At 28.9% G+C, this 19,154-nt stretch overlaps 1 protein-coding gene across 9 annotated transcripts in view; it reads right to left on the bottom strand.

The window, feature by feature from the left end:
• The window catches only part of LOC109597576 (B-cell receptor CD22), a 287,560-nt gene that overhangs the window by 164,816 nt on the left and 103,590 nt on the right, over nucleotides 1–19,154 (bottom strand). For 5 of the 9 annotated variants that reach the window (XM_049962668.1, XM_049962669.1, XM_049962667.1 and 2 more), the window contains exon 1: nucleotides 1,466–1,770. The exons of 2 other annotated variants lie outside the window; for them this stretch is intronic. In XM_049962668.1, coding sequence (XP_049818625.1) covers nucleotides 1,466–1,532 — 67 coding nt within the window. In that variant the 5' untranslated portion in view covers nucleotides 1,533–1,770. Of the gene's footprint in view, nucleotides 1–1,465; nucleotides 1,771–9,341; nucleotides 9,428–19,154 lie in introns of those variants that run through there. 2 more of the 9 variants (XM_049962664.1, XM_049962672.1) reach the window with 2 other exon arrangements.

A 19,154-nucleotide genomic window follows, 5' to 3' on the forward strand; every position in this document is an offset into this window, starting at 1 on the left:
AGACCGTCTCCTAAACATCAGTTTGTTCTGAAAAAAAGTAGAAAACAAAGCTTATTTCAGACACTGGTATCAATTTAATAAGTTTAAATTGTAAATTTGGATTGTCTGGGATTCTTCTATACATTTTAATGATACCAAATATAAAATATATAAATTTACGTTTTTTGGTGATAAAAATATATTTTTGAAAACTGTAAATTGTCTTGAAATCGAGAATTTACATTCAACCAAAAAACAATATGTACTTTAATTTGATAAGGGATTTAGATTCATCTAAAAATATATAGAAGTACCATTTATAAAATAATAGATAAATATATTGATAAAATAATATTTTTATAATCTTGACACACGATAAGATTCACAGAATTATTGAAAATTTCTACTTAATCTTCGTATGATATTTATATTATCCTTTAATAAATATTTTACTTAATATATAAATAAATATTCGGTTCTAGAAGTTTTAATGTCTATTGAAAACAGGAGGTGTCCTAAACATCAGTTTCCTGCTGAAAAAAAGTTAAACCAGAGCTTTTTTCAGATACTGGAATCAATTTAATAAGTTTAAATTGGATTCCTTCTATATATGTGTATGGTACATTTTACGTTCTTTAATGATAAGAAAATTTCTAAAAACTGTAAATTGTCTTGAAAGCTGAACAAATAAAAAATTTAAATTCAACAATTTTTACATTATATTTTAATTTGATAAGGGAAGATTCATCTAAAAAAATAAAGGAGTACCATTTAGATTATAAAATGATAGATAAATATATTGAGAAAATAATATTTTTACAATCCTGACACATGATTGGATTTACAGAATTATTAAAGTTTATTTAAAATTTGTACTTAATCTTCGTTTTCTATTTATATTATCCTTTAATAAATAATTTCTTTAAAATATAAATAAATATTCGGTTCTACAAGTTTTAATATCCACTGAAAACAGATTATGTCTTGAATACCAGTTAATGCTGAAAAAAAATTAATATATTTCAGACACTGGCATCAATTTAATAAGTTTAAATTGTAAGTTTGGATTGTCTGGGATCCTTCTAGTACGATACTCCTAATACACATGTTCGTTTTGTGGGCCGCACACGTTCTTTGCCAAAAATGATAAAATAGCTTCTTTAATTAATTAAAATCGTGTTTAAAAAAAACATTTAATTAAAGAAATAATGTAAATTTTTGCTTATATTTATTTTATCGTTTAGTGGTTCAGTTAAGTAAACTAAAAATAAAATTCAAAAACAATTAAAACTAGATAAAATAAAGATTATTATTTTTTATTAATTGGTTACATGCTTTTTATTCAATTTGTCCACTGACTAATGAAGACCCCTCGAAACAATTTTGATACCGCCTTAATTACTTTGAAGCGGCAAAAGTTTCTTGAAAACTTCCACGGTAAACAAAAACAATTTAGCCCGAATCGTATTGGAATGTGATTGCTTACCGAAACTGTCAAAGTGTGCCGATCCAAAAATAAACAAATAAAAGCTTATCCACAGCGTACTCCACATTTCGAAAGTTTGATTAAGCGTGCGTGGTGGCGAAAAACAAACTAACTAATTGTCATAACTGCTCCGAAAGTCACCGTCAGCGGACGCATTCGTCGAAGAACAATCAACAGTCAGGCGATAATCGGGTACAAGTCCAACTATTGCAGACGAGTCGCAGATCTCATCGCGGCGGCACCGCTGCCGTCCCCGTGGCGGTCGAGTGTACGAGATGCACGCGCGCCGAACGCCGAAAGAGCCTCTGGAGTGGATCCGTTAACGCGTCCGCTCCGTGTGCACGAGAAGCGCCGACTGGCTGGCTGGCCCACCTGTCGCGGAGCGGAAGTACCGCACTGAGCGCGAGATATTCCGTCGATCTGCTCCCGTTCCGCACGACTGCCATCTTCCCACCCCCTTTGTTCTTGGCGGTGCGGCCGCCGCACTGGGTCGCAGCGGCGGGACTCTCATTGATATCCTATGTATTTTCTTAAGAGTCCAATGTAATATTTATGCGATAGATTCCATGAAATTCGCCGTCGGGAAAAATAGAAAAACTGTTTGAGGGATTGCTCTTTTACGGCCCGATCCGGCAGTATGCCCGGAATTAATTTAGACCCAGCATTCGCCTCATAAATAGGTATTTTCATTATGTTCGTGTTCTATGCAGATTTCATTTTTATCAAATTCTTTTGTACCTCTTCGTTTTAACATTTTACCATTAATTTTGTATCTAAAATGTGCATTTTTATCAATCATTAGTATGTAGTAAATTAGTAAAAGTTTTTTAATAACTTTGATATGTCTAACCGCAAATTCCATTTCTTTATTGTCCGAGAATCTTTTACCACCCACTCATTGTACGGAGCGTTAAGGTTGAAAATAGAAAATAGTCCCACAGGTCTAAATCTGGCGAATGGGGTGCAGGAGGAAGTGATTAAAATTTTAATTCATTGATATTGACTAGTGAATAATGAATATGTGAACCGAGGCATTGTCGTGATGGAACATTCAAAGAGAATTTTATAACATTATTATATTCTTTTTTATTTTATCATTATTAAATTATTTATGCGGTATAAATATTATAAAATCTACAACAAAATATTTTAATCTCTACTCTTATTAGACCTTTTGTCAAATGAACATATTGTCAAAAAAATGTATATTTAGGTAATTAGCTTTTTTGGTTTAATTGGAAAATAGATGACAAAAACAGAATAAACAGTTTAAATTACTATGCCATTATACAATTGTTTTTAATGTAAACTGTAAATACAATGATATTCACAATTCATTTTTTTTTTTTTTTCATTTTATATTTTCGAGTACTCAATGAGTTAAAAAATATTCAAATGTATCCAGAATGTGAACTGTTAATGTTCTTGCTGAGGTATAAAATAAAAATGTTAAATTTACGGAATACTTGACAACTCTGAATTTAGTGTGTGTGTGGGAATTTATAGTATATTAATTTTCTTTAGAGAAATCAGCAAATAATGTGAATAAGAAGACTAAAATATATATTTTTGTGTAATTTTATTTTTAATTAATTAATTAATTTTAATTTACATATAATTTTGAGTTTTAATGTAATTTTTTGACTTTGTTTCAAACAAAAATAAGATGACAAAAACAGAATAAACTACTTAAATAACTTTATCATGATACAATTGTTTTTAAAAAATATTCATAATGTAAAATGTAAATACAATGATATTCCCAATTCAATTGTTTGAATTGAATTTAATATATGTGTGGGAATTTATAGTATACTCATTTTCTTTAAAGAAATCACCAAATAATGTGAATAAGTAATATATAACTTGGAGTTTTGATTTTGCTTCAAACAAAAAAACTAATTAATTAATGTTGTATTGTTTTCTTAGTTTATTTTACATATGTATCAATATTTAGTATAATTATAATTATATAAGAATAATTTCCAATTTTATAACAATTTTGTTATTTTTTTACCGAATAAACAAATTCCTTTTTGAATACAATCAACAAAAATTGACCCATAGGCAACCCAAAAAACTAACATCATTATCTTTTCTTCAGACAGTCAATTTTACGTATTCTTTGGAGTCCGATATCCACTGTTTGTGCATTCTTTTGACCGTTCTTTCGTCTCTGATGTGAAATTCTAAATCCATGTTTTGTTTCATCCACTCTTAGGAAGTGACTAAAAAATTTGGTTTATCAACATGCACCAATGTAACTTAAACAACATTATCTATACGTGACTACCCTTGTAATTGTGGTTAGTTTCCTTTTTTGCTATTATTTTTATAAATTGTTTTATATATTTTTTTGAATATTTATTTCAGCTTCAACCCATTTAAGTCGCAGTTAATATAATTTATATAAAAAGGAATATTTTATTTTATAAATCAATATTTTAATAGATTTTATTAATTTAAATTGTAATAATTATATTATTATGCATAAACCACCTATTTGAAGTAGCTTATTTTTTGTAGCTATTATTAAAATTTTTGTGAGAGGGTTTATAAAATATTTTTCTTTCAATTAATTATGAAGTGTAAATAGAAGGATCGACTTATTATACTTTCTAATTTTCTCACTTCTCTGTCAATAATAATAATCAGTTTGTAATTTTAAACATAGTCCAAAAATATTTGGGGAATGTCTAGTAATTGTAAAAATAACAATAATTTTCAGTTTTTTAATTTTTTTTATACATTTCTACAAAGACTTGTGCATTTCAGAGATATTTTGAAGAAAAAGAAATTTGTACCAAATCACCCACGACCAACTTTTCAAATGCAAACAATTAAAAAATTTGTAAATATTGTCTAAAATTCAATCTCCAAGAAAATAAAAAAAAAAAATTTTTGGAAATTTATAATTTTCTGACAACTCCAAATCTAACGTATCCAAATTTATCAACGCAAACTTTAAAATGACTGAGCAACTGGCAAAAATCGATGTCTCGTTGTCGATGCTCGAGCTCTATAACAAAAATACTACATACAGCATATCATTTTCACGTATGCACTGGTTTTGTAGTTTATTTTTGCACACCTATAACTTTTTAAGCAAATCAATTTCAAAATGGAGACATTTTTTTATTTTTCTACGTGTGTCTAAAAACTTATATTGAAAGTATTCACCGGTATAATATAGATTGTTTATTACGGAGTGGATGGCTCGTATCTAAATAAACCGTGGAACTCCCTGTTTCACTGAATGACGATGGTGCAACGGAGGACAGCTTTATTTTACATTTCGTTCGTGGTAGTTGATGTTAACTGACATGCCAAAGGCAAATTCGCCAGTATTACTGTGGATAAAGAATTATCCCCAACTCGTTTTCGACAATGGTATGTAATGTGTTCTGTAAATTTTGTGACAAAACCGTTTCCCACTCTTAAAACAAATTATCATTTATTTTCACCACCTTTTACTTGTATCTATTGTTTAGCTTAAGTTTTTAAAAAATAGAATAGTGCAATGTCTTCTTTAGTTCAAATATATTTTTGGAAAGTTGTCCTAAGATGTAATTACCTGATAGATTAATAAATATGTTCCCACAAACTTTGTTGAAACGAGTAGACTTAAATAAATAATAGGCTCATGTCCATTGTCGTCACCACAACGAGTGTATCTTCAGTATGTCTATGTCCTCTGTATATAGAACATATATTCTATGGACTCATTGCTAGTAAGAAGATAAAAAACGTCAGCAAAGTTGGTTGTCAATATATTACATGGCAAAATTGATTGTTCTTATATACCAGCCAACATTGAATTTAACGTGCCAAGACGTAATTCCAGAAGCAACGTTTCTCTCACCATATCAAGACATAGATGACAATGTTCCAATAAAAAGCCCAGTTTTCCAAATATGTGCGATGGTATTTTTAATTAGGATGTAATATATTATAAATATATATATTTTTTTGTTGTTGAGTCTATTTAAAATTAATTCTGTTGGACATAAACAAAATTTATTATTATTATTATTATTGAAAATATTTGAGCCTACATTCACGGAATTTTCAGCAGGCATATAATTCCTGCACATTTTGATTTTGATAGCATATAATTCCCTGGTTTAGTGATATCTGACAAACCGTCGAACTGTTTAATAACACTTAAAAATAAAACTGGAAAAATGGAATGTTGATCGCAATATTTCAAAGTGATTGACTATCTGGTTATATGTAAATTAATATTTTAATATTAATTATGAAATTACTTGTCACATTCATATGAAAGATTAATTTAATTCCTTTATGGACTTAACATTTAATTTAGTACCCTTAATAGTTGTTAAATAGTATATTCTCTCTCTTTATTCATGTTTTTAACTTAACTCAGCTTAACCAAAAACTCACAGTATATATCCAAATATTCATCTTAAAGGCGATATTCAAAACAACTTTCCTTGTTGTACAGTAATCACATTGACAGGAACATATGATACTCATTACATATTCTTAACTTTAAAACATAATATTTTATCTCCGAGAAATAAAATTATTAATCTGGCAATCTGATACTGTCACATCCATCTTAAGTTTTCTCGCTTGGTGGAAAAATATTGTATCTATACCAACACCACCATTATATTTCATTATGCTATCAAAAAAAAACCCTCTGAACCATTAATTTTAACCAATCGATAATAATTAATGAATTGTATCTCAGTCCTGATGAAATATAGAAGTAAAACAATTTGTATGAAAACAAATATGTACGTATGTATAAATAAACTAACAAAATGAAATATTCAGTGAAGTATTAAAATGAAATTAATTTTTCCAACTTTGTATATTTTATTTAAGTTACACATAATTGAATAAACAGAATTCTTTTGTCAACAAAGAAATGTTCTATGATCAAAAAAGTAATTTTATCATATATTATTGATTCGAAATATTGCTTTCTTTATTAACATTTCAATCATTAAATAAATATTTAATTCAATTTATATTAAAAAACTGTGATAAATATATCTTATATCTGTGGTGCATAGAAACATTTATTATTGTGAAGTAGACAGAGCGTACAGAAATAATAAATTTTCAAATCGAACATTAACCTTGACAAAAAGACCCTATTTTACACTTTCAAATCCCCTAAATTGTATCCACATCTTCGAGTATCGTTCCTACTTTAAAGGTATTCTAATATTTCTTCCAGAAACCGTGGGTCTGGAAAATTGAATTGTCTTTAATCAGTAACTTTTAGCTATAAAACTTTATTCGATTATGTAATCAATACTATCCATTAGTCTAAATGAACGTTACCTATTATCAAAATATACTTTAACGTAGTTTACCGCTATTGTTGTTCGATGTCCAAGTATTTCGAAACTGCACCGTACATTATTGTTGAAAAGCTAACTTTTGCTCCAATAAATGCAGCTAATCTGCAACGTGGTATTACAAATTGAAACAAAGCTTTTATTGCAACGAAAAACACTGTAAATGCTTCTTTAATTACTCCCCATGGAAGTACTAAATTGGCCATGGAACGTTCATTTTATTATTTATTCTATATTTATACAGATAGACAGTAGATACAAAAATATGTCTATCGATTTTTGACCAATCTTTTTACAGTAAAGAAATAGTAATATGAATGAATGAAATTCATATAACCTTCATGTCAATAAAGACGTATATTATTGTTTAAAAACTTCACATATATATGGCTATTTCCTTATGCCACATTTAATTATACATACGTCTTTCCTGCGTCAAAGAAACAAAAAATGATAGGCCTTAAGGAGCACTCTCCGTTGTCTTCAATTCAGTCGACCGTGTAGTTTCAAGATAGGGAAATTTTACAAGAACAAAGGGGTGGGAACATGTCAGTGGTGTGGAAAATAAAGTGAACACTGGTACATATAATATTTTTTTAAACATGCTACGTCGGTGATGTTTCTATTTGCTTTTATTTTTAAGCATGATAAAATTCTCTGCTCTGCCTAATTCCGACCGGCAATATCACAGGGTTAAATGTAGCGCGGCTTTATTCAATTTCACCCAGATTCTTTAGCAGGGGCAATTAAATTTGAAAGAACTCCATGGAAATCACTAAACAGACACACAACATAAACGTGCCACACACGTACCTGATTGAAACTAGTTTTGGATGCGGATTTTAAACATTTCAATTATTGAGGTAAACATTTGTGAAAATCATAAAATTAATTTGTACAATATGGCAAAACTTTTCATATCTCGTACAAATGAAACATTAATAATTTACATTCAGGATTCGCATACTCATTTGTTTTTATTCGGTTTTTCTCTTCATAAATGTATTTGTGTTCAAGAATGATGATGTGAATGCGAAATTGGTAACATTGTTTCCTGAACGGCATTAAAGCTTCATTTGTGAAACACAGAATTGTTCATTTTATTTGTTAATTGGCATGTTTGTATTTTGATATTTTCAAAATAACAAAGTAGAAATTGTTCTTGAAACAATGAATCGTTACACAAAGGGCTCGTCTGTACTTCCCATGTTATAATTTGGACCATATTTTTTTTATTACGGCATATTAATACGTGATATTTCATTATATTATACGTATATATACAATTATAAAATATTTTTTACAATTTAATACAGATAATTGGATAATGCCCTACAGGCATATATTAGATAATATAAAATGTCTACTGATCATATATATATATATTTTTGTTATACCTTAAATTTGAATTAATACGTTACATATATATTTATTAATGATTTTCGTCCTTAAATTTTAAAATAAACTGATTCCATGCATTGGGTTAAAAAGCTGTAGATAATGGATGTATCATTTTACCATAATATTGTGATTCGTTTTATTCAATCAGCAAAATATTATTAAGTAAGTATTGAATTTCTAGTACCTGTTTAATACCAGACTAACTGTTTATATAAATAGAATAATTCAATGTCCAAAGTGTAAAGTGTGAGTATAAATAAAAGTTCAATTCAGTTTATTTTTGTTGTAGAATTTAAATAAAACTTTGGTGTTTGAATTTCTTAAACATACATAGTTAATAATCATTAGTATACAAAAATATAACAATATAATATAAATTTTATAGCAATTACTTATTTATTCTCTACAAACAAAAAAAAAGCTTTGGTAATTTCGTAGAATATAGTACAAGTTTGGCTCTTCATATCCATATATGTGAAAATAAAAATGAAAAAGTGAGTAGAAACACCATTAGGCTTTAACTACATTTATTGCCTGTAGTCCCAGGAAATAATCTTTGTAAAAAACTAGTCGTTGTTGAAGAATTTAAGAACTCTATTCATTGTGTATTAATTCCAACCTCATTAACTTTGTTTCTCCCAATAGATAGTACCACATGCTCAATGAACAGGCATCAGATAATCGCAGCACACGACAAATAAACCTCTAACCTAAACCACCTGCCCTGACAGGTGGCACATGTAGTGTCATCAGGCTGCATGATAAAAAAAGTTTTTTAAATTAAAAAGGTGCTATAAAAAAGATTATTTTTCCATATCCCTGAAAGTGTTTATTTCTAGACTATTTTGGTACTATTATTCCTTTAAATTATGCCTATGCCTAATATAATATACAAAGACAAATTTAAATAAATTTAAAAATTATAATCTACAACTAATACTTTTAACATTTTAAATTTAGCTATTTACATATTGAGATTGATGCCAAGTACCTTGGTACTGCATAATTTTGTCACTGTTTTTTAATATCTTTGGAAAAAAGATGACAAAAGTTAGGTTAATTATGACAATGACATATAAATATATTTTTAAAAGTTTTAAAAGTAATATTTATATATAATAAACAAGATAAATTACCTTTTTCTGTAGCCCTTTCCATGGATGATGCTACATCTAGGAGTAAGACTAACATAAATGCCTTCATTGTTAGCTAGTAAACTGACCTTTAATACAGGACCAATTTACATTTTATTCACTACATAAACAAATGTCTATAGACTTAACTATATAAACTTTTTAACAGATAGATTGTGTGAATCATACAAATTGGTTATATCACTAGTTAATTATGTTGAAAATATTTCCTTACTACTATTAGTTAGTGAAATATCAGATTATAAATTATAATTTCTTATATTAAAAGTTTTATTTGTAACATATGGATGTAAAAAAAGTAAAAGGTTTCTCGACTTTGGAAGCCTTTTAAAGTCAGAAAGTCGGTAAGGAAACATCGGAATCCACATTAAAATCTTACCGGAAAAGAAAACTAATATTTAAACTTATAGCAAGTTTTTTATTATCAGAAACTTTTTGATCCAGGCACAAAGTTATGAAGAATTAAATGAACTCTATATTAAAATATTTCAGTGAGTCTAACCGGTTTATACTTCGCATATAATAATAATAAAATATTAAAAACAAAAAGTAGATTTAAAAATTGATATTCTTAAGAAATAACTAGAATGTAATAGATGCAATTAATTTGGTGAGTGTGTGAGAATTCTCAACGAAATGAGGCCGTATATCAGACCATATGGTGCTCCCTCTATGGACTATTAGGTACGAGTGCGAAAATGAACAACTCACCTTATGTACGTTGAGCTTAGGTTTGACTTAGTGTGGTAGCTTTAGAGTCTAAAACATAATTTATAACTACGGTTGCACACGCTACACTGAGCACGGTGGTCTGTGTAAACCATAATGTTAAATAAATCAATACGTTTTATCTTTCTAATACACTTCATACTCAAAAGAGAATAACCCATAAACGTAAGTTCAACCATCGTTTTATTCTCGTTCTCCATCGTACGGGGAAAATAATGATGTAAAAATTTACGACATGTAACAAATATATGTACGTATGAGACGCTCCAAGGATTTGGATAATGGTTTATAAAAATTATTAATTGGGACTTAATACACGTAAAATACAAATATTGTGTTAAATAAATGAATGTCCAATACAAATGTAAATAATAATTTGTTATTTATAAGTATATATATTAGACTGTTTCAAAAAAATCGAGAATTTTTTTTTATTTATATTGAAACTCTTGTTGGAAATGGTAAAAAAATACTGTGAAAGTTGCAGCTCTTAATATTAATATTAAGAGGTGCCGCATCGTAAATTTTAATTTCCCGTTTAAATAACACAGGAACGGTGTTCTCATGGATTTTGAAATTTTTTTAACTCTCGTTAGAGACAATATTTCAAAATAATCAAAACAGATTTGTATAGAAAATTTAACGCTCTACAAAATATGTCTCTTAAAGTTTTTTGATATATTCATTTTTTCAAAAGTTATTTAACATTAAAGTTGGATTGATTTAAAATTTTGACATTTTTCTCATTTTCAGACGCAACCATCAACTTTATGGGAAAATTTTATATGAGATTATTATTATATTGTAATTGCTCTTCATTCTTCGTGAAACACTTATTGCTAGTTATAAGTGAATACAGAAAAAAAATGCCAAATTTTAGAAAAAGTCAGTGTAACGAATTTTTAGTTTTCTGCAGATAACTTATGATCTGTAAAAAATCTCAAAAACTTTTTCGGGGATAAATTATAGGAAATTGAATTCTCTACAAAAAATGTCATATAAAATTTTCCCATAAAGTTGATGGTTGCGTCAGAAAATGAGAAAAATGTCAAAATTTTAAATCAATCCAACTTTAATGTTAAATAACTTTTGAAAAAATGAATATATCAAAAAACTGTAAGAGACTTTTTTTGTAGAGCGTTAAATTTTCTATAAAAATCTGTTTTGATCATTTTGAAATATTATCTCTAACGAGAGTTAGTTCAAAATCCAAGAGAACACCGTTCCCGTGTTATTTAAACGAGAAATTAAAATTTACATTGCGGCACCTTTTAATATTAATATTAAGAGCTGTAACTTTCACAGTATTTTTTTTCCAATAAGATTTTCGATATAAATAAGAAAAAAAAATTGTCGATTTTATTTTAAACAGTCTAATATATATATATATATATATATATATATATATATATATATATATATATAAATAACAAATGCTGTTCACACAAATGGTGGGTCATATTTTGAACCATTATTTTAACCATTATCAGTTAATTACCAACACGAGACTAAATATTATACAACTTGACATTGTCTGATATGTAGATGTATTCTATTTCGGATTTGGTGCTGATTTGTCATGTTTTATATACTATAAATGGAATTAAAAAAGTATAAATAATATATTACAATACTAACAAGTTTAATTCATAGGGAAAAATGTATACTAAATAAATTACAAAGATATGTGTGCTCATTTGAAAGAAAAGTAATATTTAAGAAAACTTAGTGATAAATAGTTTGCCGGATGGAGAACGCCACAAATTATAGTTTCTTATTTGGAGCAGTAGAATGTGTCTCTAAAGACAGGACGACTCTAAAAAGATCGTTTATCTATTCTTGTGTAACATTATACACAATGTAAAGAATTGTTAGTTGTAAGACGGCAAACTCCCTGGAGCTTCCGCAACATATTTGTTACCTACTTTAACCCTGTAAAGTAGTACAAATTGTAAAGTGCAGCGAAATCCTAGGTAGTTCGTATTTATGCTCGCAAGGATGTTTCCCTTAGGTACAGTGTCTGGAGCTTAGGACCGGTATGCAGGAGTGTCGCTCCGTCACGCAACCGGCGGAACCTGTGTGAACTAAAGACGTGTTTAGCATAACTACAATTGCCAACGTGCCAAGCCACCCCCATCTGCAAAAACATTCGTCAACGCCTAAAAAGTGCGAGTCGATTGACCGAATTAGTGCGTGAGCTGTACGTAGCTACGTTATTCACCTTCAAAGTGCCCGAAACAAATATTTACACTGAAATATCTGCAGTTCTGCAGTATTAGCAGAAAGTAGGAATTCAAATAATTTTTGTCATGGTTATTATGTTTAAAAAATTTATATTGAAAATTAACTTTCCTTTGTAAATTGAATAATTACATAGTTAAACAATAAAAAAATAAAGTGTTTAATTTTACTGATGATTATTTGTTTTGGGTTGGTAAAAAGTAGAGCAACTTATGCTATTTATTAGTTTTATTACTACAAATAATTTGTTATTAGTCTTTTAATTAATTCTACACTAATATATTGTAAAATTCCCATTATTATGAATAACTTCCAAACACCTTTTTTAAATGCAAAACAACAAATGGTCAATAATATTTGGGTCCATATTTTGCCAGGACTCTTGCAGAACCGTGAATAAATCTTGCTGATAACTATACTTTTTGTGTCTTATTTTGTTGTTCACTATCTCCCATAAGTTTTCATTGAAGTTTAGATTAAGAAATTGAGATGGCCAGTTCATAACATTAATTTTTTCCCTTAAAAGACACTGCTTCAAATATTTTGAAGTGTGCTTCGGGTCATTATCTTTTTGAAAATAAAGTTTTAGTGGCATATTTTTATCTGAATACGGTACCATATTGTTCCTCAATATTTCTTTATATACAAAACGATTCATGATATTCTCTATTCAAAGGAGACGACTTATTCCAAATCCCTAAAAGCAGCCCCATACCATTACCGACCTGCTGCTGTGTTTAACAGTGAGTATGGTAAAGTTAGGGCTAAACTTTTCATGAATAGGTCGCCTTACATATAAAATCCCATCACTACTAACCAGATTAAACTTGATTTCATCACACCAGATCGTTCGTTTCCAATCATTTAAAGTCCACTGTAAAAGGGACCTGGTAAATTCAATTCTGGGTCGTCTGTTCTTTTCTGATAGTAGTGGTTTTTTAGTCTGGACTTCTCGCATGAAGACCCCCTTGTAGTAATCTATCTCTTACAGTTCTTGAAGAAACTTTAATTCCAAGTTGCGTCTCAAGTAGACATTTAATTTTGTTGGAACTCAGGAAAGAATCTTTTTTGGAGTGGGATAAAATTTGTTTATCCTGAAACTTATTGGTTTTTCTTGGGCGTCCAGTTTTATTTTTTCCTTCCATATCACCAAATCTTGAAAATTGTTGTAAAACACCCATTACAATCGACAGGTATTGATTTTTCTCTCATCGGATTTGAAGAACGATACACTCCATGATTTTAATTTGGAAAATAATTTCTTTCCTCGAGGTATACTATGAATATAATGTTGTTGGCCATGTTAAATTTTAATTTTGCCGCTACCAACTAGTAACCTAGCCCTTATTTGTTAAGCCCTGATCCGTGAAATTTGCTGGTCAATCAATATAAGAGAGTGGATCATTATTTAAACAGGGGTTATACACATGGTAGATGCATATGTGAGTTTACGTATCATTCAAACATGCATCTATAGTTGCTGTTGACAAGGTTTATGAATAAATCAATTAATTTAACTATTGATGTCTCCTTGCAGTTTGAATGTCACTATCATTCAAACTCTGTTAATCAATGTCCAATTAATAGTTTGGTTACAGCCTCGCCTATTTAACTATGTGTACTTTTAAAATGCTGTTTTTTGATAATTAACAAATTTATAAATATTTTTAGTAAAGAAGATAGAAAAGTCAATTATCTATCTCTTATTTGTTTCAACTAAGAAAAACATTTCTCATTACCAGAATTATAGAATTTTCTTAATATAATTTACAGTTCAATTTAAAATTATTTATTGTTTTTTTGTAAAAATATTAGAATAGTATCGATATAGTTATAAATAACGTCTAAGTCAATAAACGATTTTATAAATATTTTAGTAAAGAAGAACTAACTAAGAAAAACATTTCTGTTCACTAAAATTATAGACTTTTCTTAATATAATTTACAGTTCAATTAAAACTTATTATTTTTTTTTTTTTTTGAAAAATAGTAAGAAAATATCGATATAGTTAGAAAGTTTAAATCAATAAAAAGATTTATAAATATTTTTAGTAAAGTAGATAGAAAACTCAATTATCTACCTAATTTGTTTCAACTAAGAAAAGAATCTAGAATTATAAAATTTTCTTAATATAATTTACAGTTCAGTTCAAAATTATTTAATGTTATTTATAAAAGTAGTAGGAATATATCGATATAGTTATAAATTACATCTAATCAATAAACAAATTCATAAATATTTTTAATAAAGTAGAAAGAAAACTCAATTATCTACTTAATTTGTTACAACTAAGAAAAACATTTCTCTTTACTAAGATTATAGAATTTTCTTAACATAATTTACAGATCAATTCAAAATTATGTAGACGACTAACATGACCAACATTATTTTTTTTAAAATTTGGAATATATAAATATTACCTAGGAAGAATTCTATTTAAAAATCCTTATCAAATATCTTCAATTTTAAAGACAAATATTCTGTCATCCCTACATAAACTTGAGACTACATATAATATTGGGTTATAAATCAGTGACAACTGCAATATCCAAGATCAATATATTATATCACTGACTATGATAAAATGTAAATGTGATAGATTCATCGCTTTAATAAATGCATGGGAAGCAACCCTTTGCTCTGTATTATAAACGTGTGTCACAGACTGATTTAATTTTTTCCATGCCATGGTCGTTTACGTTATTGTGTTACTAACAGAAGCTAAAAATTGTCAATTTACTCTTCTAACAGTTAAGCATTAGAAATATAATAATTAATTATTCATTGTCATACTAATTTATGTATTTGATTGTAGGGAAATTTTGATAATTTTCAAATTTGTTATTGATAAAGCATCATTTATCTCATTATGATGTCACTGAATAAAACGTCGTAAATTAATAAGACTATGTCTATAAGTAATCTACTCAAGACATCATTTTCTATCACCCTTTGCCATATAGATTTATCTCTGACTCAACTGTTCTGATTCTTTTTGTACTTTTTTGAGGTTTCATTGTGGTAAGTCATGGACCAAAAAATATCTACAGAAATCAAATCATTTAAATATATGACAAATCTTGAGTTTCAGGTGATCACACTTTTAAAAATTATTAAAATGGCCAACAAAACTCGTCAAATTAATAATAAAAACATTCAATGGTTCAATGTAAATTATTCAGGTTGAACATTGAGGCAACGCTACGTACAAGACATATAAATTTTCGGTAAATCCCCATATCGAATATACTTAAATTGGCTCTTTGTCATTTTATAGCCTAAAAGCTGAAATATATTTAAGGCTCCGATCTATTGAGGACTATAAAAGAAATTGTTGCGGAAAATGGCTGTATGGATTGTACTTTATTTACATGGATCTGCGGAGTCCGCCGGCGCGGCCCGGACCAAAACACAAATCACTACGACCACAGCGATGCATCACATCCAGGCATAAAAATTTCGATTTACAGTATAACTTTTCAAGTGGCAAAAAGATATATGTCTTTACTTCGGTTCATCCAGATTTTTTATACGCGTTCTTAATGCACGATTGCAAAGTTGAGGCCCTCGAAAACTATCGTAAAACATGTTACCGAGCAAGACGGGGAGAACATCCCCGTAGAGGAAATTACGAATACGTTATTTAGCCCCTTGTGATGCTTTACGATCGTACCTTGCCCCTTTTTTATGATTTACAAGTTTTTTTGTTATGACTTTTTATAACAGATATGGGAGGAAATGTTTTAAGATTTACTGCCATTTTACAATATTTTTCGCATAAATACGACTTCGATTTTTGGCCAACATATTGAAATGAAATCCAATGAAAGTTGGAAAAAACTTTTCAACGAGTTATGTATTCGAATTTAAATAAAGATTTCAAAAGCCTGGGAACTTACTACTACACATGTACTTTAATATGGACGCAATAAACGAAGTTTAATTAAAAGAGAAAGTTATATTACATTACTTCAACGTCGTTCCGAAGTGCATCCACAGTATACATATTCTGATTAAGTTTAAAATTTCTTGTGATTGGAAATTTGTATTAAAAGAAAATTCACTTTTTTATTAGAAGATCTTAATTTAGTTTTTTCCACGTATACCTTCAGAATAATAATTGGTATATACTTTGAATTACCTTCACATTTCCATGAAAATATTCTTTGTAGCAATGTTGAGCCATGTTTATTCAGTGCCAGATATAAAGGTTAATTTGAAACATAATAATTTTATTAATGAGATCAAGACAACGTTATATACCATAAAAAATACATGGCAAATGTGTTTCTAATGATTATATATATATTATTAAAAAGATGGATATCCGACATGGTAATTACACTGCAATGTAAGAGTTCCCTTTACCAACTCATTGCTGGAAGTAAGGTTAAATTATTTATGATAAATATATACAATAATCTACGCATTTTAATCTTATTACTTATGAACAAACATACCTCCATTATGCCCCAAAACATATCCGGTATTTAGACCAATCGATTCGCAAGGTGCTGAGAATTTCTGATTTTCAGTATTTTTTGAATTATTCAGAAACGGTAACAGATAAAGAGCTGAGACTTGCAGCATCGAAGTATCTTATGAGTACGAAAATTTCCTGAAATTATCAGTCCGATACCTTCCTGGGACCGATTCTTATCGTGGCATTTAACTCAAATTTTAATCAGTGGTCAATATTACAAATAAAATATGTCCTATTCCAGAAATAGTGTAAAAAGAAGTTTAATTATAAGAATTCTAACGTAAGGTACTCTATTTTCTGCTCGAACTATTTATTTAGTGACCGGAAACGTCTAACCTGAAGAAGAAACATAAATTTTACTCAGATTGCCCTGTCCTGTACACGAAATTCGAATGCTGCAGAAGCATTAATTTATTTAATTTATTAGAATATTAAACGAAAATTAAAAACCAAAGATAAAAAAAGCTCAGTATTTCAAAAATATTATTTATTTTAAAATAAACCGCATTTTTCAACCGATTTTTTTTATAATTCAGAAATTGAGTTTCATTAACATTTATAATCCGAAATTGTATATCAAATTCGTGTGTGTATCTTTCAAAGTCCACACTTAATCCACCAGATTTAAGGTGATATATGTAAGGCTTACAGCAGAGTGACCAAGCTTACTATCTAAACATAGACTACATTGATTTTAGGACCCTCCAGTTGTCGGCCGTGTTCAAAATATAGTATATAAGGATCAGTTTTCAATGGAAAGTGGTATGGTTATTAGCTTGGCGCTCCTGGTAGCAGAAAAAGTGGCCGACCTTTGGGCGAAATTGCTGTCAGTGATACGTGAAAAGCAAGCAATATGTGTTTAATAACATGCGAAGGGTCAAATCTTTTGTGGCTAAAGGGTTGCCAGTTCTTATATTGTTTATAGTTTCCAACGGAAATTAATTCAGCACATGTTCGTACTCTCACATTTGTTAATTCAAGTGAACTACCAGTTTTAATAAACGCGTTATCGACTGCTGCTTGAGTCGTGTATTTATGAAAATATGTGGAAAGTTATTATGTCGTGCCAAAATGAAGGATATTTTTTTCTGAATGTGTGTATTTGTTAACTGTATCTTTCATTCTATTGTAACTTGTAAAATTAGATTCTTTTGTGGTCAAATAAGTGAAGGCTATCTACAGTAGAGAAGAGAATATAATTTCTTTTTGACACGGGGCATTTCCAAACTTAATTTGTCGTAATCGGTCCTAACTAAAATATATTTGTATATTTTATAAAATATATTTATTACCAAAAAAAGAAATTAAAAATCATTTAGATTACTTTCCAATAGATTTAATTTTATTTATTGCCACGTTCAATAAATATCATCATATTCCTTTATTTATCCTGTATTCCGGAACAGTTCACAAGTAATCCAACCAATTGTTTTAACAAATAAATAAACAAAAAAATGTATAGGCGTACAATGTGATGAATACTGTTTGCGTTTATTTGTATTTATCAAAACTCACATTTATTTAAATAAATAAAATCATGAAACAAAGGTTTTTCTATTACAAATTGAATTTACTGTTTAATAACTAACCCTTGTATATTTATCAAACTCAGTACTACCATATAATCAATGAATCAAGAAAAAAATTATTAATCAGTGACAATGGATAATTTCTTTAATTTACCTCAACATTTATACTTTGTCGATACTCTGTCGTTTCCCATTACCATATAGTAACACAAAAACAATTAGGTTAAATGAATATTTCAATAAAATTTGCGTACGTAGGGTTGGCCAAAATCGAAATCCATAAATTCGTTTTGTGTGATAAAAAGTCGGACGGAGATTGAACGTGATAGTAGGCCCGTGGGGCCCGTACGACCAGACGCCACAGTAGCAGAGTAACGCGACCCATCGGTCAATCTCGTTCTCCATCCTTCTATACATTATCCGTTAAACTTGTTTTTTGTCCATCCCCGACTTCGATTACATATACGCGTGCCACTGTTTCAGGAATTTTCCAATCTACTGTGTTCTGGTGGAAATATTAAGGCTAACCGTGAGGAGTGGACTTGTACGTTCTCTTTTTTTGAATGACATGTATTTAAAAAGTTATGAGAATAATATAAGATTGATTTGTGCTGAATAGTCCAAAACGAATTAGTTATTATTTAGTGATTATTTTATATTATTTGTTATTGAAGGTCAAATAATATATAGTTTTATTAAAAGTAGCCCCGAAAAATAAGGCGGAAAAGAAGTGTCATTTACAAGTGGTTAGATATCTTAAGAACATTTGCCAGAAGCCAATATCGTACTTCACATACACCACAAGTTTTTTA

Source organism: Aethina tumida, chromosome 2 (genome assembly GCF_024364675.1).
Source record: "Aethina tumida isolate Nest 87 chromosome 2, icAetTumi1.1, whole genome shotgun sequence".
Classification (NCBI taxonomy): Eukaryota; Metazoa; Arthropoda; class Insecta; order Coleoptera; family Nitidulidae; genus Aethina; species Aethina tumida.